Source organism: Sus scrofa, chromosome 1 (genome assembly GCF_054392235.1).
Source record: "Sus scrofa isolate SSC_HxYL_T2T_F1_AM1 chromosome 1, Sscrofa_HxYL_maternal_Yorkshire_Landrace_v2.0, whole genome shotgun sequence".
Lineage (NCBI taxonomy): Eukaryota > Metazoa > Chordata > Mammalia > Artiodactyla > Suidae > Sus > Sus scrofa.
The window spans coordinates 286,539,434-286,564,373 of NC_139383.1; the positions used below are offsets into that span (position 1 = coordinate 286,539,434).

The 24,940-nt window shown below is 59.7% G+C and overlaps 1 protein-coding gene and 1 long non-coding RNA gene across 2 annotated transcripts; both read right to left on the bottom strand.

Annotated features, from left to right (window-relative positions):
* Nucleotides 1-2,497: 2,497 nt before the first annotated feature.
* On the bottom strand, nucleotides 2,498-7,213 carry LOC146407323 (uncharacterized). Its single transcript, XR_014842185.1, has 5 exons — nucleotides 7,063-7,213; nucleotides 4,477-5,976; nucleotides 4,266-4,342; nucleotides 4,002-4,092; nucleotides 2,498-3,417 (listed from the first exon to the last, which is right to left on the bottom strand). It is a non-coding gene; the product is annotated as an uncharacterized LOC146407323 (long non-coding RNA).
* A 614-nt stretch (nucleotides 7,214-7,827) lies between these two features.
* On the bottom strand, nucleotides 7,828-20,054 carry MYMK (myomaker, myoblast fusion factor). Its single transcript, XM_003353702.5, has 5 exons — nucleotides 19,838-20,054; nucleotides 16,578-16,692; nucleotides 14,495-14,643; nucleotides 11,223-11,339; nucleotides 7,828-10,609 (listed from the first exon to the last, which is right to left on the bottom strand). The coding sequence occupies exons 1-5, from the start codon at nucleotides 19,970-19,972 to the stop codon at nucleotides 10,460-10,462; spliced, it is 666 nt and encodes a 221-aa protein (XP_003353750.1). The 5' UTR covers nucleotides 19,973-20,054; the 3' UTR covers nucleotides 7,828-10,459.
* Nucleotides 20,055-24,940: the final 4,886 nt, after the last annotated feature.

Genomic DNA, 24,940 nt, shown 5'->3' on the forward strand with positions numbered 1-24,940 from the left:
ACACACAAAAAGACAAAGTCAGGTGGTAGAAATTAGTCCAACCCTGTTGGCCGTTAGATACGTAGAAACTAATAGAATAGTTGAGAGTTACAGTTAAAAGGACAGCAGTTCCAGGCCAGGTGAAAGGACAAAGTCCAACTGATGTTTGTAAGAAACATAATGAGGAGTTCCCGTCGTGGCGCAGTGGTTAACGAATCCGACTAGGAACCATGAGGTTGCGGGTTCGGTCCCTGCTCTTGCTCAGTGGGTTAATGATCCGGCGTTGCCGTGAGCTGTGGTGTAGGTCACAGACACGGCTCGGATCCCGCGTTGCTGTGGCTCTGGTGTAGGCCGGTGGCTACAGCTCTGATTAGACCCCTAGCCTGGGAACCTCCATATGCCGCGGGAGCGGCCCAAAGAAATAGTAAAAAGACAAAAACAAAACAAAACAAAAAAAGAAACATATTGAAAACTAATGATACAAAAAGGTAGAAAAGGAAGTATTTATGCAAATACAAAGCCAGAGAGCCTTGGAAGGACTTAACACCGGAGGAACACCCTTTAGGTCAAGAACTGCTAGATAGAGTAGCTCCTTAGTGCTTGATAATAAAAAATGGATTTTTTGCCAAGATGTAACTCTTCTTCCTTTCAATGTACCTTTGAATGTACAAAAACTCTCATGATACCTAAAGCACAATTTGGCAGAACTACAAGGAGAAAAACAAATCCACTATTGGAGTGGGAGATTTTTTTTGAAAAACAGGTGTAGACGTGTAATTTACACACCGTTAAGTCTCCACCCCCACCCCCACCCCGTGTTAAACTGAAAGAGGTTTAGTAGATTTGGACTGTTATGTGACTCTTGCTACAATCTAGGTTTTTTGTTTTTTTGGGTCTTTTTGGGGCCACACCCGCGGCATATGGAAGTTCCTAGGCTGGGGGTCGAATCAGAGCTGTAGCTGCCAGCCTACACCACAGCCACAGCAATGAGGGATCTGAGCCGCCTCTGATCAAAACCACGTCCTCAAAAAACAAAAAACAAAAAACAACAACAAAAAAAAACCACGTCCTCATGGAGTTCCCGTTGTGGCGCAGTGGTTAACGAATCCGACTAGGAACCATGAGGTTGCGGGTTCAATCCCTGCCCTTGCTCAGTGGGTTAAGGATCCGGTGTTGCCGTGAGCTGTGGTGTAGGTTGCAGATGCGGCTCGGATCCCGAGTTGCTGTGGCTGTGGTGTAGGCTGGTGGCTACAGCTCCGATTAGACCCCTAGCCTGGGAACTTCCATATGCCGCGGGAGCGGCCCTAGAAAAGGCAAAAAGACAAAAAAAAAACCCCAAAAAACCCCAACAAAAAACCCCCACATCCTCATGGATACTAGCTGGGTTGGTTACTGCTGAGCCATGACAGGAATGCCTACACTTTAGTTTTCCAATGCTTCCATCAGCCCCCCACCCCCGTACTTCTGTGCCCACGTGCAGCCAAGTCCTGCTTCTCTGCCCGAGTCCCGCTTCTCTGCCCTGAGTCCTAGGCAGCCACTCACCTGTTTCAGCCTCCCTAGATTTACCTTTTTGAGAAACCAGATGATGCTGGCTTTACATTGAAATGTTGCCATTTTGATCACAGCCCTCCTAGTGGGTGGGCGTGAAGGGGTATCTTGCGGTTTGATTTGCATTTTCCTGGTGACTAATGGGGTTGAGCATCTTTTCAAGAGATTATAGGCCATTCGTAAATCTTTGGTGAAGGGTCTATGGAAGCTTCGGGCCATTTTTTCTTGAGTCATCTGTGTTCTCAGCATTGAGTTTTGAATGCCACGTTTATTTATATTTGTATGTTCTGGACACAAATCCTTTACTATGTACATATGTTCAGCAAATATTTCCTCCCAGTCTGTTTCTTGTCTTTTATTTTTTCTTTTCTTTTTTCTTTTTACAGCTGCATGCAAAACACCAGATCTGAGCCATATCTGTGACCTACACCACAGCTCACGGCAACACCCGATCCTTATTAACCCACTGAGCGAGGCCAGGGATCAAACCCATGTCCTTATAGATATGAGTTGGGTTTGTTACCACTGAACCACAACGGGAACTCGAAAGGTTTTAAATTTTTTTTTTTTTTGGTCTTTCGTCTTTTTTAGAGGCTCATGTGTGGCACATGGAGTTTCCTAGGCTAGGAGTCGAATCAGAGCTGTAGCCACCGGCCTACACCACAGCCACAGCAACGCCAGATCTGAGCCACGTCTGCGAGCTTCACCACAGCTCACGGCAATGCTGGATCCTTAACCCACTGATCGAGGCCAGGGATCGAACCTATAACCTCGTGGTTCTTAGTTGGATTCGTTTCCGCTGCGCCATGACAGGAACTCCGGTTTTAAATTTTGATGAAGTCTAGCTTATTGATTTTTCGGGGGCTAGATCACGTGTTTGGTGTCTTAACTAAGAAATCTCTGCCTTATCCAAGGTCACAAACACGTTCTCTTATGATTTCTCTAGAAGCTTTCTGGTTTTTTGAGTTAATTTTGGGGGATAGGGTGTAAGGTAAGGCTTGAGATTTTTTTTTCCCCTGTGGCTGTCTGTTTGTTCTAGCATCCCTTGTTTTATGGGCTGGCCTTTTAAGAAGGTGAGATTTCTCACCTCTCTCTGGGTTTCTCTCTCTCTCTTACTCAGTAAGGATGTAGGAGGTTCAAGCAGCACCCCCAACCAGCCGGGTCTGATGGTCTCTCCAGAATGTGACCTGCAAACACGGGTAGCCAGGACCACTGACCCCACACTGGGTCATACCGTGACCAAGGCACGTTTCGAAGCATTGGCTGAATTCAGTGCCAGTCAGAAATCAGGAATAATTACGACGGTAAAATGGCTCGAGAATCTCCTTATCCACAAACCAAGCAAAGGCAACAAGGGCAATCGGAGAGCTTGTCTTAGAGGCGTCTGGGAGGCCCGGGAGGCATGATACGCAAAGCAGCGCGTGGAAGTGTCTGGAAGGCGAGTGCGAGCCGGTGGTGGGTCTTCGGTTCCCTTTGCCTCCTCTCCTCCGGGCTCCTTTTCTGATCACCAGGTGCTGCCTGCGTGATCGGTCATGCACCAGGCTTGGTGGGCACTGCCCGGGGCAGCGACTGGGGGGTTGGGGTGGGGCACCACTGCACGGTTGGGGCCGTGAGCCCACCCGTCAGGTTCCCATGGGCTTGGCTGGTCCCCAGGGAGGTCCTTGTGGTCCCATCAGAAAGCAGGGCCAAGGGGCCTGTGGACAGCACGCAGGACTAGGAAGTCTCTCGGTGTGCCCCTCCGGCTACACCCATGCTCTTCCATCCCCCGTCTTCCAGTCTGTGCGGGGCCGTGGCCGAGACGCCCCGAGCACGAGGACGAGATCACAGGTGTAAAGCCTTTACTCCCAGGCTTGTAAGGTCCGACGTGAGGGTGACAGCGTCACGAGGCCACTGCAGAAGCAAGAGCAGGCGTTGGCAGGGCCGTGGGCCAGGCCTCCCCGGCCTCTGAGGTCCTCTTTTGTGCCTTTTGGGTCCTGCTGAGATGTGATTTCTGGAACTGGCTGGAGGCCTGAGGCCAGCGGGCACCCCGGTCTCCTCTGCCCTTCCTCTCCCACCCCCGGATGTCAGGGCTGTTGGTCTGAGCCCGGCAGCTTCCCGGAGACCCAGCCGGCAGCAGGCACTTATCAGCTGCTGCTTTGAGGCTGGTGGCCGCCGCTGGGGGGGGGGGGGGTTGGGGCAGACGCTCTGCCAAACAGCTTCCAGATGCAGCCGCAGCGACCCCAGAGCCTGGCTCCGACTGAGGCTCTCAGCAAGCAGGCTCCTGTCGGCTGAGCTGCTGGGAAAACAAAACCCAGGGAAGGTACGCGAGGCCCAGCCTCCCCAAAGGGAGAGAAGGGCCCCCCATGAGGCTGCAAACGCAGGTCCAGGTGGAGGCTGGCCTCACGCATCCCTGCGTGCCCACCCCTGCCCTGCCCTGCCCTGAACAGGGGGTGGTCTCAGCTGTCTGCTGGCTGCCTCCAGGCTGGGGACCTCACCTCAGTCTCCTAGGCTCAAGGGACTCCCTTGGGGGCTGGATGGAGCTGTCACTCTCCACTGGGTGATGACTTAGGCCGAGGCTCCTGGCGGCTGGACAATATGGTACCTGTTTGCTGGTGGGACGGAGGGTCCCCTGCTGCTCTGGGGCCCGGAGGGGTGGTCTCCCACGGCGGAGGTGCTGTTACCGCATCGGCCCATTGGGCCTCCCCGGCAGGGTAAGCAAGGCATCCCTGCTTCTGGGGGCGATGGGAGCTGAAGCTCACCCGAGGTCGCCTGGCCCCTGGGGAGTGGGCGCTCCAGAGCTGGTCCCTTTTCAGCCCGTGGGCTCCACTGTCCTCTCCTGGGGGACAGGCCAGCAAGGGGTGAGGGCTAAAACCTCTCAGGTCGCAGGCGAGACATTTCTCCAGCGTGGGCTCTTCAGGGAGCCGCGAGCCTGCCCTCGCCAAGACAGACGCAGAAAACGGGAAAACGTACCCATTTGTTGTCCAGCACACATGTGCCGAGTGAGAGCGGGGAGCCGGTGCGGACCGAAGGTTCCAGCCAGCGCTGAGCTTCCAGACCCCAGAGGGCCTCAGATGCCTCCTGGGTCCTCTGGGCATGCCCTTGGCGTGCGTGGTACCCACGGCCCTCACCTCTCTCCCCCGTCCACACAGCATGCCGAAGTACAAGGGGCGGAGGAAACGGGGGTGACCTCGATGGCTCACGCATCCACAAAGCCAGCGGGCCATTCGGAAGCTTTGGCCTCGACCTGGATGCCCCTCCCGCCGAGGGGGGAGCCGGGGAGGGTCTGCTGGCCCTGTGGTCGCCACCGCCCCCTTTTGGGGCCACCCTCTCCCCTGTCACTCTCCCTTCCGCTGCCCGGGCCAGCTCCCTGCTGCCTCCCACTGGGCAGCAGCCTCTGGTCTCCTTCTCACACGTGGCTCCCCTTCTCCCCGCAGTGGGGACCAGACCGTGAGGCCGCCCCCCTGAAATCCTCCCACAGCAGTGGCAGCGTTTCAGACCCTCGGGACCCAGCCCACGGCCTTCACGGCCGCACCACCCCCTGTGGTTCCCAGAGGGATGCTGCTTTATCTTTCGCCCTCTCCCTGGACCACGGCCTCCCTCCCCTTGGGGTTGGCGAAGGAGACCCCCCAGGTCCGGCCTCTGCAGACTTTCCCGATGCCCAGCCCTAGACTTCGGAGTTGGAAGGGCTGGCTGGTTCGCCGTGATTCTGAGCGGGTGGGAAAGCCGCTTGGCTCACGGTGGCTACACAGGAGGGAGCCGACCTTCAACCTGGGCCCATTGCCCCCAGCATCTTCCTCCTCGTCCACCCGGGGACCTTGACTTCACGAGGCCAAACCGTCTCTCTTGTCCTGGCACGCATGCCGGCAACGGAGGCAGGGACAGCCCAGCCGTGGGCACCCGTCCCTCCCCCTGGGCAGCAGTGGTTTTCTTGCTGCCGTCGAGAAGGGTGTGGGGGAGAGGGAGACGGTCAGGGCATGCGGGAGGGTCACTCAGACCACGGACAACCAGGTGTCTGCAGGCTCACGCGGCTCAGTCCACAGGGCTTTTCCAGTTTCTGTCTCAAACCTGCCTCTTCCAGACAGCCTGCCTTGCTTAATTCCTTAATCTATAATAAACACCTGCTCTGAAGCATTTGCTTCCTTTCAAATGGGGGTCTTTGGGGGTAAATGTCCCTGCAGATCAGGACTCCTCTGTTACGTTCTAGAGATGCTCTTGCCTGCCCTTGACCACTGGTGAGGAAAGAAACAGTGACACCATTAAAATAACGCCATTTAAAAAATACTCCGCTAGAAGTTCCCACTGTGGCTCAGTGGAAACAAACCTGACCAGTGTCCATGAGGCTGCAGGTTTGATCCCTGGCCTCACTCGGTAGGTTAAGGATCCCGGGTTTTTGTGGCTGGGGTGTAGGCCAGCAGCTGCAGTTCTGATCAGAGCCTAGCCTGGGAACTTCTATAGGCTGTGGGTACCACCCTAAAAAGAAAAAAAAAAAATTTAAAAAGGCAGGAAATAAAAAATAAAAAATAGTCTTCTAAGGGCTTTGCACCAATCATCTCTTTTAATCTTGACATAACACACGTGAAGTGGACGCTGCTGCAAATAGAGGGCCGGAGGCAGAGAGAATTAGAGGGCACAGCGTGCAGCGAGCGTGGAAGGTTGGCGTCCCAGGTGTCACCTCCCCGCTACACCTGACCTCCGCCCTCCCAGCCCTGGGCTCCTGCCTCCTCCTGCCTTTTTTTTTTTTTTTTTTTTTAAATTTTTTTATTTTGTTGTTGTTGCTATTTCTTGGGCCGCTCCCACGGCATATGGAGGTTCCCAGGCTAGGGGTCCAATCGGAGCTGTAGCCACCTGCCTACGCCAGAGCCACAGCAACGCGGGATCCGAGCCGCGTCTGCAACCTACACCACAGCTCACGGCAACGCCGGATCGTTTAACCCACTGAGCAAGGGCAGGGACCGAACCCGCAACCTCATGGTTCCTAGTCGGATTCGTCAACCACTGCGCCACAACGGGAACTCCTCCTCCTCCTGCCTTTTTCACCTTCCCAAGATTTTTCCAGGGCAGCCAGCTCTGCCTTAATTCACCAGAACGAACGGGCCTAAGTGGCTGGCGGGGAGAGGCTGGCGCTGCCAGTCAAAGGTGGGGAAAGCGGGTGCAGAGCTGGCTTCCAGGCCAGGCCCCCGGGCACAGAGCCGCGAGGAGCTGCCAGGACGGCAGCGAGGCCCCCAGGTGGCACGTGCCCTGTGCCGCTGTGAACCACATTGCTCGGCTGGCGTTTTTAACCACCTAAGCAGCAAGACCCCCGAGTTTTATACCGGGGCTTCCTGCTGACTCTGCAGACTCGGTCTTGCCCACAGGTCTGACCCTCCTCCCTGCGGCTCCTCCCGCCAAGCCCCTGCGGCTGGGACCGCGGCCCATGCCTGCAGCAGCGCCCAGCACCCAGCGAGCGTCTCCTAAATACAACTGCAGCCCGAGAGCAGGGTTCCGATGCAGCAGATGGGGAACTGTAAAGCCTTTTTTAAAGGGGCAATAAAAGTTTTGGGTTTCAGATGGTCCTACCGGGGAAGCGAATAGCAGAGACAGGAAATTTCAGTAGCAGACATGACAAAGGCCACGGCATGCAGGCTGCCCTCCTCTGCTTGTGCAAACAGAGGACGTCCTGGCTTGGGGCCCAGGCGCTCCCGGGCTGTGCCAACCTTACTCCAGCTCCGGGGGCAGGGGTGGGGGGAGGCAGAGGGGCCGCTACAATAGACTGTTTTGTCTACGTTACTGTAAATGTTTAGAACATGCTTCTCCGTTTGGGCCGCCGGAGGTGTGGCGCCCTCCCCCTCCTCTGGCTGAGCTCTGAGTGTGTGTGTGTGTGTGTGTGTGTGTGTGTGTCCGTGCATGTGCGTGGGGGTGGGGGTGGGGGTGGGGATGGGGTGCGGGGCATGTGCCTGGGCCCGGGGCTCATGTGTGCTGGGCAGACCCTCAGCGGCTTCTGCTTCTTGTTCTGCAGGGTCTGGAAGCCAGACCCAGGCCCCCTGGCATAGGAGGTGGGTGGCTGTTGCCCAACCTCCCAGACCCCTCCCCGAGCACGCCCATCCCCCACCCCATCCCACACGGGCGAGGCCACAGCCAAGAGTGGGTTCTGCAGCCCCTCTGCTGGTGTCACTTGTTTCCTATGGACGTGCTGCCCTGTGGGAGTGCCAGCCACAGGGACGAGATGCCCGGCCCGGTGACATGTAGGATTTAATTTACACGTACATTTCAGAGGACCAGTGAGTCAGTTTTTAGCATGTGTCATGCAAGTGGGTCCCAAATATAAGACGTACTGAGGCAAAATAATTATCGACTGTTTATCTGAAATTCACATGTCCCCAGGCTCCTGTATCTTATCTGCAACCCTATACATGTACCTATTACATTAACGTTAATTAAACTCAAGTGACATTTAAAGGCTTAGCTCCTCTGTGGCGCCGGCCACAACTCAGACGCTCAGGAGCCTGTGTGGCTGGCGGCTGCTGGACCAGCTAGGTGAGCCTCTCCTCCATGAAAGCCAGCTCTGCTGCTCAGCGCTGTTCTAAGGCTTCTAGTAACTTCTAGGACCATGCTTTCAGGCACATGGGTGTGGAAATCTCAGGGCCCAGGGATGCCGAGGCCCCCAGTGGGGCTGGGTGGGAGGGGCACCCCTGTCTGGAGGTGAGGTGGCCTGGGCAGGCCTCAGAGGGACATCGGGACATTGTGACCTGATTCTCCGAGGCCAGGGACGTGAGGACACCAGGTCTGGATGACGCTGGAATTCAGAGGGGCTGGGTCCGAAGGCCATGACGCTGGTCCTTGTTGGTCTTGGTGTGTCGGGGTGGCCACTGGGGGTGGCTGTCTCCCTTTCTGTCCCCCTTCCTGGGCGCTCCCCCTCCTGGCCCCCAGTGGACCTCTGAGCCAGAGGAAGAGGCCTCTGGGACAACCGGCAAGCCTTGGGGCACAGCCACCAACTCAGCGGCCAATGTCCTAGGGACGGGTCAGCCGTCAGCATCCCTGGCCTCAGTGTCCTTATCTGCAGAGTGGGCTCAGGACCCGCACCCGGGCCCTTGGAGGGGTCTCCGTGGGGGCCGACCCTGCTCGGTGGGGGTGGGGGCGCAGTCGGGCCTGGAGCCCGAGAGGCAGGCGTCCGTGACTTACAGACCTGGCGGGGCTCCCAGACAGCCTCATAAATCAGCGAGGCCACAGCGAGCAGCCTGTTAGCGCAGCCCTTACACGCACGGCGGGCCCCTTGCCTCCTCCCTGCCCGGGAGCACCCCGCTGCCTCCAATTTTCCATGTGCTGCCGCAGAGCTGGGAGCTGGGGGAGGGGTCTGGGGGAGGTGATGGGCTGGAGGGGGAGGGTTGGGGGAGGGAGGCGAGGGCGGAGGCCGGTCACCTTGCAGATGCCGCTTCTGGAGCAACGGGCCCTGGCTGTCCCCACGTGGCCCCCAGAGTCTGGCCTGTCCGCCTGGTGCTGTGATGCTGAGTCTCCCCTTGCAGAGATGGGGGACGGGGCCGGAGGAGCAGACTCTGGCTCCAGAAGACCCTGCCCCTTCACGTGTTCACGTGTGTGTGTGTGTGTGTGTGTGTGTGTGTGTGTGTGTGTGCCATGTGCACTCACTCCCCACGCCTGGACAGAAAGCCAGTCGAGGCAGAATTCACCCTCCTGTGGGGACTGGTCGGGGTGGCTGGCCCTGAAGCCCCCCAGCACACGGCGAGGACCCTGAGCTCGGGTGTGAAGGGCCAAGAAGGCTGCCCTATTGTCAACGGGCTGTGGGGACCAAGGCGCTGCGGCGGGACGAGGCTGCACGTGCCCAGGTCCCCAAGATGTGGGACTGCCTGGCCGTCAGGGAGGCTGACAGACAGACGGGAGCCTGGCCAGAGGGTCCGCCTTGTCCCCAGGCCTGCAGCCAGCTCTCTCCCAGCCCCCGAGGCTTGGACGAGGTGACTTTAGGACAAATAGCAGGCCGTCCCATGGCGGACGCAGACGTGGGTAACTGCACCATCTGGAAACACAAACAGGCCCCAGACAGGTGTAGGTAACTTCCTGCCCGACGGATGTGCCCGGATCACTGGGGAGGCTCAGCTTTGTGAGGTGATGTCTGGGCGGCTGGCTTCCGGCCCCCCAGCCCCCGGGGCTGGTGCAGACAGGCCCTGGATGCGAGCAGGCTGCCCTCCAGCACACGGCGAGCCCTGCCCCGGGAGGCCGGCCTGGGGGCCCGCTGGCCTCTGCTCAAGGTCCCTCCACCTGGGCCCACCTTCCCCTGCTTGGCAGCCGCGGGCAGGGCCGGAGCTCAAAGGACCTTGCGCTCGGGTTGGAAGCCAGAGCGAGGTGGCCGATTGGGGGTCGGGACAGTGGGTTGCCGTCTGGGCCCGGCTCTGTGCTCACCAGCCCTGGGCCTTGAACACGCCGTTTATCCCGACTTATTTTGAGAATTAGATGAAATGACGAATGAGAAGAGTTCGGGCAGGCAGTGAGTGGAAATGGTTTGATTTAGCGACCTGGCTGGGGGGACAGCCAAGGGGCAGCCAGGCCTGGGGCAGGGACCAAGTGGCCCTGCTGGCCCTGGCTCGCCGAACCTGAGGGCATGGGTCAAGAGCAGGAAACAGAGGGTGTGGGGAGCGTGTGGGACCAGGGTGGCAGGCGGGGCCCCTTGGTGGCTGGGACGGGGCTCGGGCTGTCCGGGGAAGCGGGGAGGGGACGTGGAGGGGGGGCAGCGTCTGGCTCCGGGCTTCTGCAGACACGCCCGTCCGTCAGGATGTTTGTTTCTTTCCAGCACCCTCCTTGGCACCCGGGGGACGCAGAAGAAGTGGGTTCTCAAAAAGCACTTGGCGGGATGCTCCCCAGATCCCAGAGAGCCCGCAGGCTCTGAGAAGGGGCGTTTCTCCAGTCCGGAAGGACCAGGCAGGGCGGGGGCGGGGGGGGGGGGGGCTGGGAGCTTTGGGCCACGCGGTCAGATACAAGCACAGCAGAGGGTGGAGCAGTCCAGCTTGGCGGGTGGCCCTGCGCTTCCAGCCTTCTTGTTGGCCTTGGGCAGCAGCAGGACGAAGGACATGGCCAGGGCGCAGTGGTAGAAGCTGTGGACGTAGGTATAATCCCACTCCTGCAGGAGCAGAGGGCCGATCTCAGAGAGCGCGACCTCAGCCACCCCCCACCCCCAAGTCCATCTCTTCTCCAGCAGCCCCCTACCTCCCCACCGGCCCTCGGATCCGCCCGGCTGCAGGCCTGGCCTGACATGGCCCCTGAGGTTACAGCGGGCTCCTCGCTGCCCCTTGCTGTCCTCTGGAGTCCGGCTGGGGAGGTTCCCCCGCTGACCTGCCCTCTGTGATCTTTCACTCTGGCAGGGCACGGAAGGGCCCCGGGGCATTGCCCAAGGCCCAGCAAACTCCCAGGACACAGAAGGTCTGTGCCAGCTCACCGGACCTCGGGCAACGGGCTGGAGCTCCACCCTCCCCCCTTTCCCTCCCTTCCTCGCCTCTGGGTGTGACTCAGGCCCCAGGCCCCTTAGGGTGTGTCCCGCATCTCAGATGCAAGCTCTGTATCCCCCAGCTCCTCACGGGGCTGCCCATGGTGCTGGGGAAGGGCCGGGATTGGAGGGAGGCGGAGTAGGAGGGAGGACCCTCCTGAGGGCGCCACCCGGTCAGCCCCCACCCAAGCGGGCTGGAGTGGCAGGAGCCCTTGTGGGTGGGCTGTTCCCCCCTCCCCCGCCAGGGTACCTCGAAGAAAAAGCGCAGCATGAGGGCCAGCGCCCCGAAGCAGAGGCCGGGGCCTATCTGCTGTGTGTACACGCTCTTGTCTGGATACAGGCGCCGTTGGTCCTTCATCTGCTGCAGCTGCGGGGGAGGGGACAGTGTCCTGAGCCAGCTGGGGAGCTGGCCCCCCTGCACTGGCGCCCCGGGCACCCTCAGGTGGGAGATGCGCTGACGCATCCGGCCCTACAGCTGCAGGATCCCAGGGAGACCCCCGCCTGGTCCTCAAGGACCCCCTGCCCGCCTGCCTCTTGGCGTGAAGCAAGGACACACTTGCACATTTCCAGCCAGAGGGGGGCCTGGCGGCCAGACACTTGGTTATTTATAGCAAAGGGGTATTGGCGGTGTGGGACCTGGCGGGGGAGGGACCCTGGCGGGGAGGGGGCGTGTGGCCGTCCCTGCGAGACTCCAGTGGCTTTGAGCCCATGCACCTTTTGGTCTTTTTTGCCTTTTCTGGGGCCGCTCCCGTGGCATACGGATTCTCCCAGTATAGGGGTCTAATCTGAGCTGTAGCCACTGGCCTACGCCAGAGCCACAGCAACGTGGGATCCGAGCCGCGTCTGCGACCTACACCACCGCTCACAGCAATGCCAGATCCTTAACCCACTGAGCGAGGCCAGGGGTCGAACCCGCAACCTTATGGTTCCTAGTCGGATTCGTCAACCACTGCGCCACGATGGGAACTTCTCAACGCACTTTTTTTTTTTTTTTTTTTGCCTTTTTGCCTTTTTCTGGAGCCACTTCCGCGGTATATGGAGGTTCCCAGGTTAGGGATCTAATCCAAGCTGTAGCCACAGGCCTATGCCAGAGCCATAGCAACTCAGGATCCAAGCTGCATCTGCGACCTACACCACAGCTCACGGCAATGCCGGATCCTTAACCCACTGAGCAAGGCCAGGGATCGAACCTGTAACCTCAAGGTTTCTAGTTGGATTCTTTAACCGCTGCACTACGACGGGAACTTCTCAACGCACTTCTTATAGAACTTATTAGACACATGTGACCAGCATGTTAACTCTGCCATTCCTCAGATGTTGACGCTACAGTAAGACCCAAGTAGGAATTTTTTAAAAGCACAGGTTCACTGAAAGGATGAAGAAAATTGGGGTGCACATCCTGAAAACCCAAACCTGGGGGGCCAGGGTGTTTCAGCGTGCGGGGTGGTTTGCATTTCATCAAGGTCCATGGCGCATGCACCTGGATGGTGGGTGCTCCTGGCGGGAGGGTGGGGCTGCTGTGCCCACCTTCACCTCCTCTCACCCCGCCTGACAAGCCCATCATACAGCAATCGGGACCTTCAGTGGCGAGGGTGGAGCGTGGGCACAGCCAGAGCGTGCGACCGTGTGTGCAGGCGGCCGAGGCCCAGAAGCCCCCCTTTGGCCAGCCCTGCCCCTTTGGACACCAGGCACCAGCCCAGGAGGCGCCCTGGCCTGGCCCTGCCCCGCAGCCCCCATCACCCATCTCTTCCCAGCTCCTCCCCTGAGAGCTGTTGCTCCCAGGCCCGGCTCCTACAGGGAAGAGCCTCCGGGAGAAAAATCCACCCTCATTCCAGGAAACAGCTGCCCTTAAACATCCAAAATAAACTCCGCATGAAATGGCCTAGAAAACACAATTTGAGCCCCGGCAGCAGGGAGCCAGGCGGCCCTCCTGGTTCCTGCGGGGCTTTGTGGGACCCTGGCAAGTGGCTGCTTATTCTGGCTAATGAGAATCCAGCCCCAGCTCGGACTGGCCAAGCTCTGCTGGAGGAGCAGTCTCCAGGGCAGAAGGAGGAGTCTTTGTCCCACTTCCTGCGGGGGCGGGGGGGGGGGGCGTTATCAGAGCGCTCTGTGTTTACGCATTCCAGAATGTTCATTAACATGGCTCTTCCTGGGGGCCCGGACAAGTCAGACCCCAGCACACTTCCTCTCCCCTCCGAGGGGCCTCCCGGGTCAGCGCAGGGCGAGCCAGGCTTCCCCAAGATGCGGTGAGAAAGCCGCTCCTTCCCTCTGCGCCTCTGCAGGGAGCCGGGGTCTGGCCTTGCGCTTGTCCTGCCGTGACTTCTTGGGAGGTGGCTGACCGCGTGAGCCTGGCTTCTTCCCTCACCAAAGGGCAGACCCGGTCCTCCGCCCTCGGGGGCCAAGACGAGCGGGGGCGTTTGGAAAGCTCGGCCCCCAGAGCTTTGTTCCGCCCCCCTCCCCCCAGGCAGTGGCTTGGTGGGCCCATTTTGCACCACCTGCCCAGCCCACCCTCTCTCCCCGAGAGCTGCCCGCTCTCCTGGTCTTTCTGGTGCCTGCAAGGCTCTGCTCCTTCCCAGGAGGTGCCCAGCAGGGCTCCATCCTGCTGAGTGTCCTTTTCACTGGGGCAGGTTTGAGGGGGTTGCAGTCCCTAAAGCCAGGAGGGCCTTGGCACAACAGAGGGTCCAGGGAGGCCCGAGGACCACACGTGAAAGGCCCCTGGGTGCCCGGCCAAGGGCCAGCCGTGTTGGAAACTCCTGCTCAGGCTGCGTCCATGCTCACGGGCAGTTCCGGCTTCCTGTCGGCCTCATGTCACATCTTCCCTCCTCATGTGAACCAAGCTCGGTGTTCACCCCCTCCAGGAAGTCTTCCCAGATACCCCAGGCCACTTCCGATTGATATGGCGTATCCAAACCAGCCATTATCGTCAATAACCACCACCGCAATAATAATAGCTCCTATTTGTTGGGCACCTCAGAAGCCAAGTTCTGTGTCAGGCCTCTTTTTTTTTTAATGGCCTCACCCAGAGCATATGGACGTTCCCAGACCAGGGGTTGAATCCGAGCTGCAGCTGCGACCTCTGCTGCAGCTGCGGCTATGTGGGATCCTTTAACCCACTGCCCTGGACCAGGGATCGAACCCACACCTCTGCAGCAACCCAAGCTGTCGCCATCAGGTTCTTAACCCACAGCGCCATAGCAGGAACTCCTTTTTTTTTTTTTAAACCTGTACTAACCCTTAAGATGCATTCTTTCAATTAATCTGTAATACCCACTCTATAGCTATGGAAACTGAGGCGGAGGGGTTGGCTTGGGTTAGCGGGAGCAGCCACGGTACCAACTGGGTCTGTGTGGCTGGGCGCCCGATAGCCATTTTCTGTGGGTTGGCAGAGGCCATGTGTCCAGCCTGCCAACCCCCCAGGCGGGGTGGGGTGGGGCGGGGGGGGGGGGCGGGGACTCCCCGGGGAGGAGTCGTCGCCGGGGGAGGGTGCCCCCGGCGGGCGGGCTCGCTCGGGAAGGTACCCACCCACTTGGCCGCGATGATGAGGGCGGCCGTGCCGATGGGGCCCGAGTACACGCCGTAGCCCCAGCGGTCGTGGTAGATCCGCACGGCGATGGTCAGGACGCCAAACATCACGAAAGTCGACCTCTTGGGCTCGTCGAAGTCAGCCAGCGCTGCCAGGAGAGAGCGGGTGAGTGAGGGGCTTCCCGAGGCCACCCTCCCTCCACTGCTCCCCAGGAGGCCCCCCGCTAGGCATCGGAGTGTGGCGTGTGCCCTCAGCCAGGGAGACTCCAGGGTCCAGCCTGGTCCCCCAAGGTCTGAATTACAGATAGGTTTTTTTTTTTTTTTTTTCCCCTGCTTCTTAGGGCCACACCTGAGGCATATGGAGGTCCCCAGGCTAGGGGTCGAACCAGAGCTGCAGCTGCTGGCCTATGTCACTGCCACAGCAACATGTGATCTGAGCTGTGTCTGCGACCTACACCACAGCTCAGGGCAATGCCGGATCCTCAACCCACTGAGCGAGGCCAGGGATCGAACCCACGACCTCATGGATACTAGTGGGGTTTGTAACCTGCTAGAAGTCCCTGCAGACGGTTTTAAAGCATAGGCGGTTGGCCGCCTTCCTGCAGGCAGAGCAGCTGGGGTGAGGGCGGCAGGAAGCTAGTCTATTTTATTTATCCTGAAAATAATTTAAAAATGTTCTCTTTTTAGGGCTGCACCCACGGTATATGGAAGCGCTCACCCTAGGGGTCTAATCGGAGCTGTGGGCCTACACCTCGACCACAGCAACGCGAGATCTGAGCCGCGTCTGTGACCTGTGCTGTAGCTCAGGGCAATGCCTGATCCTTAACCCACTGAGCAGGACCAGGGATCAAACCTGCATCCTCATGGATGCGAGTTGGGCTCACTACCGCGGAGCCACAGCGGGGACTCCAGAAGATGGTCTAACACCCAGACCCATGTGCTCGTGGCCAAGAACGAGTCTCTCCTGGAGGACCACTCAGATGCAGGCACAAAGGCTGTGGGTGAGGGAGGGGAGAGGCCTGGGTCCTTACAGGCCTGCACACAGACCAAGCGTCCTGACATCGCCCCAGATGCACGTAGGAGGAAAAAAGTTGCAGAATAGGGGTTCCCATCGAGGCCCAGCGCTTAACGAACCTGACTAGGATCCATGAGGACCCAGGCTCAATCCCTGGCCTTGCTCAGTGGGTTAAGGGTCCGGTGCTGCCGTGAGCGGTGGTGTAGGTCACAGACGTGGCTCCAACCTGGTGTTGCTGTGGCTGTGGTGTACACTGGCTGCTACAGCTCCCATTTGACCCTTAGCCTCGGAGCCTCCATATGCCCCGGGTGTGGCCCTAAAAAGACAAAAGACCAAAAAACAAAATCAAAAACAAAAACGGTTGCAGAACAACGTGCTTTTGAATGATCCCATTTACATAAAAAAATGGAGCTGGAAACTGTGTGTGAGTGTTTGTGTAACTCTTAGGAACAGTCTTGGGGGGCTTTGGGGGGGACCCTGCACTGTGAGCAGCAGCTCTCCGCGGGCAGGAAGAATCTCCTGGCTTTAACGCTGCTGCTAAATCTGTCCAAACAAGCCTTTACTAAGTGAGCAATTTTATTTTATGTTTTAATTATTTAATTTTTTGTCTTTTGTCCTTTTAGGGCCACACACGTGGCATACGGAGGTTCCCAGGCAAGGGATCCAATTGGAGCCACAGCTGCTGGCCTACACCACAGCCACAGCCACGCAGGATCTGAGCCATGTCTGCAATTACACCACAGCTCATGGCAATACTGGATCCTCAACCCACTGAGCAAGGCCAGGGATCGAACCTGCAACCCCATGGTTCCTAGTCGGACTTGTTTCTGCTGCGCCACCATGGGAACTCCCTAAGTGAGCAATTTTAAAAGCTTATGAAAGATGGGAGTCCAGGCTGCATGTATTTCCATAGCCGAAGCATTGCCCGGAGCCCCAGGTAAGGAGGGGTGTTCTCAGAGATGAGGGGTCCGGGGACCGTCCCTGGCTTTGGCTGAGGAGACGGCAGGCAGGGGGGAGCTGGACCCTGTGCGCAGGGCTGGGCGCACGGGTTGGGGGGGGTGCACTCACCCATCAGCGAGACCCACATGCTCAGGGCGGTTCCGTAGACGCTGAAATACTCCAGGATGTCAAGGCGCAGAAAGCAGATCATGGCCAGGCCTGGCCCGTGGCAGGCGTGGTAGAACTGCCAGGAAACCCACAGACGGCGAGTCAGTCGGGGGGCCAGGAGCGCACCGGGGCCTCAGGGCCAGGGCTGGGCCCTGAGCCACTGCCGTGAGCCAGTGCACTTGCTGGTTGCGGGACCTCAGGCAAGTCACTGAGTGGCCCAGTGGCTTGGTTTTTCCATTTAAAAAAGGTGGGGGGGGGGGGTGCCGTGCACCGTTCGCCCATAGGGTCCTGTGGACAGAGCCTACCAAAGTGGGGACCCCACAAACGGATCCACACATCCCCTCAACCCCTGGGTCTGCCGAGGCCAAGCCTGTCCCCTTGGGTGCCCGTTGGCTCTGCCCAGGCCCATGGGGACTTCTCACCCAAGACGCACGTGCTGAGCCCGCCCTTCGAGCTCCCCCTGTGCAGGTCTGGGTTGGGGGTCAGAGGTTTGCTTTTGTAAGAGGCTCTGGGGCTGAGGTGGATGCTGCCAGAGGGAACCTGCTTTGAGAACCACTGGCCTGCAGCTCTCAGTTCCCGTTTCTCTACACGGGAAGATGGCAGAGATCCCGGTGCTGGTGCTGGACCTGGCATCTTCATCTCAGGCCTCCTTCCCCCCACCTCCTCCGGTTCTCCCCCATACCTAGCTGAAGAGCAATTTTTAAAGCAAAATGCCTGTATTTTCAAAGCAGTCAACTTATTTCTCACAGAAAATAACCCTCTCCTTTTGCTTACGCATTTCATCATTTTAAGTAATATTTAATGACATGAGGTAATTATTTTGACAAGTTCAAGGGCATAAACAAGCTTGGGGACCAGCACAATCAACTCTTGGTTAGCCCAGCTCAGCAGGATGAGGAGGCGTGCAGGAGAGCAGCCGTCTCTGGATGTGCCAGAGATGCTATGGGTGTGGGGGTGGAGGTGGGGGGTGGGAGAGCAGGAGCCCTGGGCCACCTGGTGAGCAGAGCAAGTTGAGGTCAATTTAGAGCTTCTCCCGACTGCAACTTTACCTTACCTAAAGCTAAGGTGCACCTAGGCAGTATTAATAGAGGTATAGTGTCCAGAACAGGGGAGGAGACGGCACTGCTCCCCTTTGTCTGGTCGGACCCACCTAGGGAACTGTGTTGAGCTTTGGATGCTGCACCCTTTGACGTGACACTGGTAAAGACGAGGTTAGAAGAGGGGAACCAGGCAGTTGAATATGACTATTTAGCGCAGGAAAAAGAAGCTTCAGGTAGGGCCTGATCAAGGTGCTCACACTTCCGGAATAGAGGAGGGAGGAAAGCACTTGTGCCTCATGGCTCTGGCAGCCAGAACCAGGCCCTGCAAGTGACATAGATGTTCTTCTGCCCTCCTCCTCCTTCCAGAACTCCATCTCCTGACCCCCACCTGAGCCCCACCATCTGCCGACTCTGACCCCTGTGCCTCTTATGTAGCACAGATCCCCGCATGTGATTAAAGGCTTAACCCTGAGAGATGCTGGACGCTGGGCCCTGCCCCCCATCTGCCTTGTGCCAGCGGTCACCCCAGTTCCCAGGGAAGAGCTGACTCACAGATGGTGCTCAGCAAGTTTGCCTGTGAATGCAGGGTCGAGGAGGCAGGGTTTATAGAGGTTTGGAGGAGAGCTTGCCCAGGAGGGCCAGGGTTCACCTCTGCTGGACAGGTTGGGGAGGTGAGATTCAGGGGGACCACCTGCCAAGGAGAAGGGCTGGGTAGCTGTGGACACGCGGCCTCTGTGCCTGCGAGGTGTCCCTTCCTTTTCCAACTGATGAGGCCTGGTGGTACTGGCTGAGGAGGCAGCGGGGCCAAGGGCCTGGCAGGAGAGAGCAGAGCCCCTGGAGGCTGACCTAGCAGGCTCTGGCCCGTGAGCTCAGACAAGTGGCTGATGGTTCCAGGGGGTGGGCGTGGCCTTCTGTCCAGTGGGGACAAGATCATCCACTCTGTGGGGTGGGCCAGGGGACCTCACGTGACAAAGCACACAGCATGGGCGTCCAGCACAGAAACTACAATTGTCACAGCACGGTCCCGCTGGAACACAGAAGACGCCATGTGGGGCTCAGAACTGGCCATGGGGGCTCTGGGAGAAAAGGGCCGGGTGTGTCTTGGAGGCCAGGGGACATTTGTCACAGGAGGCAGCTGCCCCTGCTGCTCTGGCTGGGCGGGGCAGGGCTGGGTGGGCTGCGGAGGCAGCTGTGGGGCCGGCTCAGCCCGGCAGGAGGGCCTGGCCTGGTGGTGACTGTGGTTCCCAGGGCAGGGTCTAACACGGGCTCAGAGGACAGGACCCTGGCTCCCCTCCCCCGCCCTTGCTCCTTGGACCCCAGAGAAGATGGAGAAAGAGAGGGGGGCCCTCTCGGGGTCCAGCGGTGAGGGGGAGGGGGGGAGCCTCAGAGGGACAGCGACAGGAGGCAGGAAGGCACCGACCCGTGGAGAGATGGTGGTTGACCAGGCAGGAGAAGAGGTGATTAGTTAGATACAGACGTGCAGGTGACTGGTTAGTGCATGGGAAGGTAGCTAGACAGACAGACAGACCGACCGAAGCTGCAGCGATGGACAGACAGATCCGGGGAGGCTTGCGGAGGGGAAAGGGAGCAAAGCTAGAGAGAGAGAGACCAAGAGATTTAGGAAGAGGGTAAATTCTATGGGGATATTGTTCCAGAAATCAAGAGAACCAGACACAGACCGAGAGAAAGGGAAACAAGAAAACAGACACAGAGAAAACCAGTCAGAGAAACACAGAGGAAAAGGGAGCCACGGAGGGAGGCGGGGGCAGAGAGCGAGCGAGCGGGAGCCACAGACATAAAAATAGAAAGAGAGAGAAGGACCCAGAGTCCGAGGCCAGCTCCAGAATCCTGGAGCCAGACTCACTGGCCCCACACGCGCCCTCGGCCCTGGAGCTCCCTCCGGGCCTGTGTCGGGAGGGCGGGCGGGAGAGGGGAGCCGGAGCCGTGAGCAGCCTCGGGGTCTGGTCCAGCCCAGAGAGACGTGCCAGTGCCGCTGGGGAAACTGAGGTCCAGGGAGGCCCAGGGGGTCCCCGTACCCTCTCTCCTTGTCTCTGGGCCCTTTCTTTCTCCTTCCCATCACTGCTCTGCGTCACCCAACACAGGGAAGTGGGGGAAAGACGGCCCCTGCCCTCCGGCCCCGGAGGGGGCCCGGCTGGGTCCTGGCCCAGCCCCCGGACTTACCGCCACGAAGAACGTGGTGAAGAGATAGACCATGGCCTCCATGTGGAACCGCCGCTTGGCAGCGATGCTGACCGTGGGGAGGAAGGCCAGGCTGCTCAGCGTGGGTAGCAGCAGTTTGGCCATGACGGTCCCCATGGGCCGGGGAGGAAGGGAGGGTGCGGGCCTCCCGGGTCCCCAGGGCAGGGAAGAGGCAGGGAGAAGGGTCGCTCCTGCCAGCGGGGGCTCCGATGGCAGCTGCGGTTTAAATACCCTGCGAGGCGGGGAGGGGCGCGCACATGTCCACCGCCCGGGGAGGAGAGCCAACAGCTGATCCCGCTGGTCGGCCCTTGCCTCACCCTCTCTCTCTCCTTTGTTTTGGAGGGATCAGAGCAGTTGATTCAAGGAGTCCCCCCTTGTTTTTGGAGGCCACAGCTTCGATGGAGCGGAGTCCCCATCCGCACCCCCGATGTTCAGCCACTCTCCATCCTCGCCCCTCTCCAGGGCGCTCAGGAGCCCAGAACACGAGAGGAAAGCAGACCCTGCTGCTGGAGTCACGTGTGCACAGGGCCCGGGGGTGGGGGCGAGAGAGAGGCCAAGGCTGAGCCCGTTCCGGTCACCAGAAGAAGCCAACCTACCAGCGCCCATGCCCTTCTTGCTCACCTGCTCCTGCTCCAAGCAGGCTTCCTTGGTGCCTGAACACACGAAACTCACTGTCTTTTCTCTGCGGTCACATAGCTTTGAACCTGAAGGACACAAGCCAGGACCACCTCTATCAGTGTCCCCAAGGCAAGGCGGATGCTAGGGCTCTCGGCCTTCCTTGGCCCTGGAGACATTCCTTCTCTTGCTAAACAGGTCTCGAGGGAGCAGCCTGGCAGGATGCTCCCCCCCCCCATCATCCTCTGGCCAAGAGACGATCCGGGCGTGTGAGCTGCGCAGGCGACCCTCTCTCCCTACAGGCACTGACGGAATCATGCTGGCTTCATGAGTTCATCCCTTGATTGTTGTCAGTAAAAGAACAGCATTTCTCCCGTTGTGTTTTTCATCGTGATCGAATGATGCCGCCCACGATAAAAGGCACGGATTTAAAACGTACGGTGGGAGGAGCTCTTCCTTTTCTTTTTTCTTGTCTTGTCTCATCTTTTTTTGTCTTTTAGGGCTGCACCTGCGGCACATGGAGGTTCCCAGGCGAGGGGTCTCATCGGAACTGTGGCCGCCGGCCTACACCACAGCCACAGCAAAGGCAGGGTCCGAGCCGCGTCTGTGACCTACACCACAGCTCACGGCCTACACCACTGAGTGAGGCCAGGGATGGAGCCCACATCCTCATGGATGCTAGTTGGGTTCATTAACAGCTGAGCCACGATGGGAACTCCATGGTCAGATGAGTTTTGACGCATGCTCTGTGATCTCTCCTGGGGGTGCCCCGTGCCCTTGGCCGCAAGCCCCCGGCAGAGGCAGCCATGGTTCATGGTTCATGGTTCGTGGTTCTCGTACCTGACTTTACTTGCACAGCAGACACGGACTCATGCGCTCTGCATCCTTTAGGGGCCGACTTCTTTCCCTGCCCTGGAATGTTCCTGAGATACGCCCACATTGTGACAAGTGGCCTGTCCTTTGGGTCTTGGTGGGGCGGTCGTCCACTGTACGGCTAGGCCGGACTTCTGCTCTGGCATTTGGAATCTGGAGCAACAGCAAGGGCCGCCCATGCCTGTCGGAGCCTCAAGGCGAGGCTGCTGGCTTGTTCCCACCCTGGGCCCGCTGCTCTACCTTCCTTTCGTCCGGAATCCCCCTCACACCTTTCCAGAACTCTCTTTTTTGTCCAGTGTTGGCCAGAGCCCAACTCTGCTGTCTGCAGTGAAAGGTCCTACTCTGTATATTTGGGCGCCTCGTTCTTCTGCCCAAGCGCCTTCCGAGGTACCCACAGCTCTCAGTGTGAAGCCCAAGCTCTCGGGGAGACCACTGCCCATCCCTGCCCGGCCCCCTGCACACTGCACAGCCCAGCCTCCCCGCCTCCCCTTCAAAGGACACACAGCCTCCTCCTCTGACACCTGTGGCTCTGCCCTGGGCCCCAACACGCCCCCCATTCCTGTCCCTGCATCTCTGCGGTGCCTTGGGCGTGGGGCCGCTTGGGTGATGTGCCCTCCGCTTGGCTGGCCGGCTTGCTGCCCGTGCCCGGGGCCAGAGCCTGGCACGTGGGGGGCATTCTGCAGACACTGGCTGAATGAATGACTTTGTTAAAGAATGAATGAGCGTGCAGGAGGCGTGGCCGCGGCGCACTTCGGTCTGGCGTCGGGAGCCCCGGTCCCTCTCCAAATGGGAAAACCAGATCCTGCTGTGTGTGCGGCTTCGGGAAAGAGGCAGGCGACCCCCTGCCAGCTGGTCGCAGGCGCCCTGGCCATACCAGCCCACCTCTCCTTTTCAGCTCCTGCCCAGCCCCAGCCCCTTGGGTCCCCAGCCCCAGCTTCCAGGAGGAGTGGAGACTGTATATTGAGGAAATGGATTTGATATCAGGTGCTAGGAGAGAACTCTTTGGAGCCATAAACCCCACTCAGGAGCAGGCAAACATTCCACAGTTGGTTTTGTGCATGTGTGTGTGTGTGTGTGTGTGTGTGTGCAGCCGTAAACTCCCAGGGCCAGGGCTGCAAGCTTGGGGAAGGGAAAAGGGGGAGGGGAGAGAGACAGGAGAGGAGGCACACATGTGTGATAGCAATTAAGGAGGAGGGGGGCCGAGGGGGGGCTGCCCCAAAGCCTGGAGACAGGTGGCCAGGGCGGGGGGCCGCCTGAGGAGCCCCCTGCAGAAAGGCTGGAACTCGAGCGGCCCTCTGAGGCCGGGGGTGGAGTGCAGGCTGGAGGTGGGGGTACAGCCTGCGTGTGGCTCCCGTCCCAGACCTGGCCGCCTGGAGACAGACCAGCTGGCTCAGGGGAAGGCGTCCAGCTCTGAACAGGACTGAAATGACCCTCGGTTCTCCCTGCAGCCAGGGAAGCCATTGGCCTGAGGAGCTGGGAGCGGGGAGGCAGAGGAGAGACAGGCTAGTTGCTTTGGGGGTGTTGCTGCCTCTGGAGGTACAGGGCTGGGGGGGACAGGATCAGGCCGGGCGGGCTCTGAGCCAGCAGAGACGTGCGCTGGCGTCCCCGAGCCTTCCCGCCTCCGGTGGCCTCCGCCTGCCAGCCCGCCTCCAGCACTCCCCACCCCGCACCCCTCACCTGCTGGTGCTTGGGCCAAACCAGACCCCCCAGGCAGCCCGCCCTCCCTCCTTGGGCCAGGACACCCTGGCGGTATTATAGCCCTTGGCCCGGTGGGGTGTGGCCTCTCCCTTCTAACCCCCACCACACCCGAGTGTCTTGAAAACCACTTGTGCACACAGATATTCACTCAGTGCCAGCCTGTGCCAAGCGCTCTTCCACTTTGTCCCTTTGGGCCCTGTCAGCAGCTGCACAGGGGATAGACGTCTCTCTCTCCATTTTATGGAGGGGGGCACTGAGGCCCTGAGGGGCGTGGAGATGGGTTCCTGGCACGTGCTCCTAGCGCAGGGCCCCCCTGCGCTGGCCAGCCTCGCAGGCCGCCCCGGCCGCCCCTCCCAGCCCCAGGCGGCATCTCTCCTCTCCCAGCAGATGGCGCTGGTCCCAGTGGCACCCGGGAGGGGCCGGTTCCTGGGGGTCGGGGGTGGCCCTGGCAGGACAGCCCCAGCCTGGGGAGTGGGAGGGGGAGCTGACTTCCCTGCCCACCCCTTCCCTCGCCCCCCTCCCCTGGCCGAGCAGGCCGGTTTTATAGAGGTGCTGAAATGCCTGGAATGCCACACAGCTCCCGCCTCCCGGACAGCTGTCTGTCTGCTCAGCGGCCCAGGATAGCAGGGCCAGCTGCTGCTTCGCAGCCTCCAAGTTTTGAACACCCGACCCACAGCTCCAGGTCAGCCCAGAGCACAGCAGCCCTCGCGCCTTGGCCCCTGTACCTGGTGGGAGGGGGGCTGGATACTGATGCTCCTGACCCCTCCCTTGGAGTCCCGCGGCCAGAGAACCATCTGTGGCCTCTGTGACGACATTCGTGTGTCTTCAGCTAATGGCTGAAAAGTGGCATCTCAGGCTACCCCCAGCTCCTGAACACCTGCTTGAGCGGGGTGAGGGCTCCGCCCCTCCCCGCCCCTCGTCCCTGGCGAGTCCTTGGCCCTCGTGAGCCCATCCTCTCATCTGCAAAGTGGGGCTCCCTGTGTCTGTCTCATAGGGTGGCTGCGAGCGCCGGCATGGAGCCGTGAGAGGGGCCGGCCCAGGAAGCGCGGCGTGTCTGGAATAAAGCAAACCTGGGGAGCCCAGGGCAATTAGCCCCTGAAAGGTGGGCCTTGCCATCCATTCCCGGAGCGATGGCCGCCCGAGGGACCAGGAGCCGGACGTGGGGCTGGGAGGGAAGCCAGGCTTGCTTGCATCGCAGAGCCGGGCTCTCCCCTGCTCTCCTACCGCTGCCACCGTGCTGCTGTTCACCGAGCCCACCTCTCTGCGCAGAGGGGAGAGTAAGGCCGAGAGGGGACCAGGCTCCTGGGCACCCGGTCTTCCTCAGGCACAGGCCCTGTGGCAGCGGAGGGGCTGCTGGGTAGGTACCAACTTCCGCCGTCCCTGCAGGGGCTGACCCTCTTCCCCTGCGCTTGGCCTGAGCACCTGGGCAGGCAGGGAAATCCAGGCGCTTAAGGACACAGCCCCCACCAGCTCTGCCCCCCTGCCCCTTGTCCCACCGCGGTCTGTCACTGGCGCTCACTTCCTGGCCATGCCAGGGCTTCCCAGGGCCTGTCCTTGCTCCTGATCTGGGGACAAAGGGGCCTCTCTCTTACGGATTTTGAGAGCAAAGAGGCTTCACCCCCCCAAGTCTCCCCTTTGAACTGGAAGACTTGGCTTTTTTTTCCTAATAGATAAAAGCCGCTGCTCAGAAAGAGGGAGGGAGAGAACTCTGTTTTGTGGTCCAGCCTCCAGCCTGCTGACCCCCAGGGCTCTGTGGGGGAGGGTTTTTCTGAATGGCCAGCCTGGGCCCAGAGTCAAGAAAGCTGGGCAGGGAGCTCCTGGGGGCAGATGGGCTGCTGGGCCCCCCTCTGGGGCCTGGCCTTCCTGCAGTCCTGGCCAACCGCCTCCAGACTGGCCACA

Bases quoted from the DNA above. Each gene is read 5' to 3' on its own strand.
- MYMK (XM_003353702.5), bottom strand. From the start codon at position 19,972: ATGGGGACCGTCATGGCCAAACTGCTGCTACCCACGCTGAGCAGCCTG. The intron at 11,340-14,494 runs GTGGGTACCTTC...CCTCCCCCGCAG, and splicing joins TCATCATCGCGGCCAAGTGG to CTGCAGCAGATGAAGGACCA. The intron at 10,610-11,222 runs GTACCCTGGCGG...CTGCTCCTGCAG, and splicing joins TGCTGCGCTTTTTCTTCGAG to GAGTGGGATTATACCTACGT.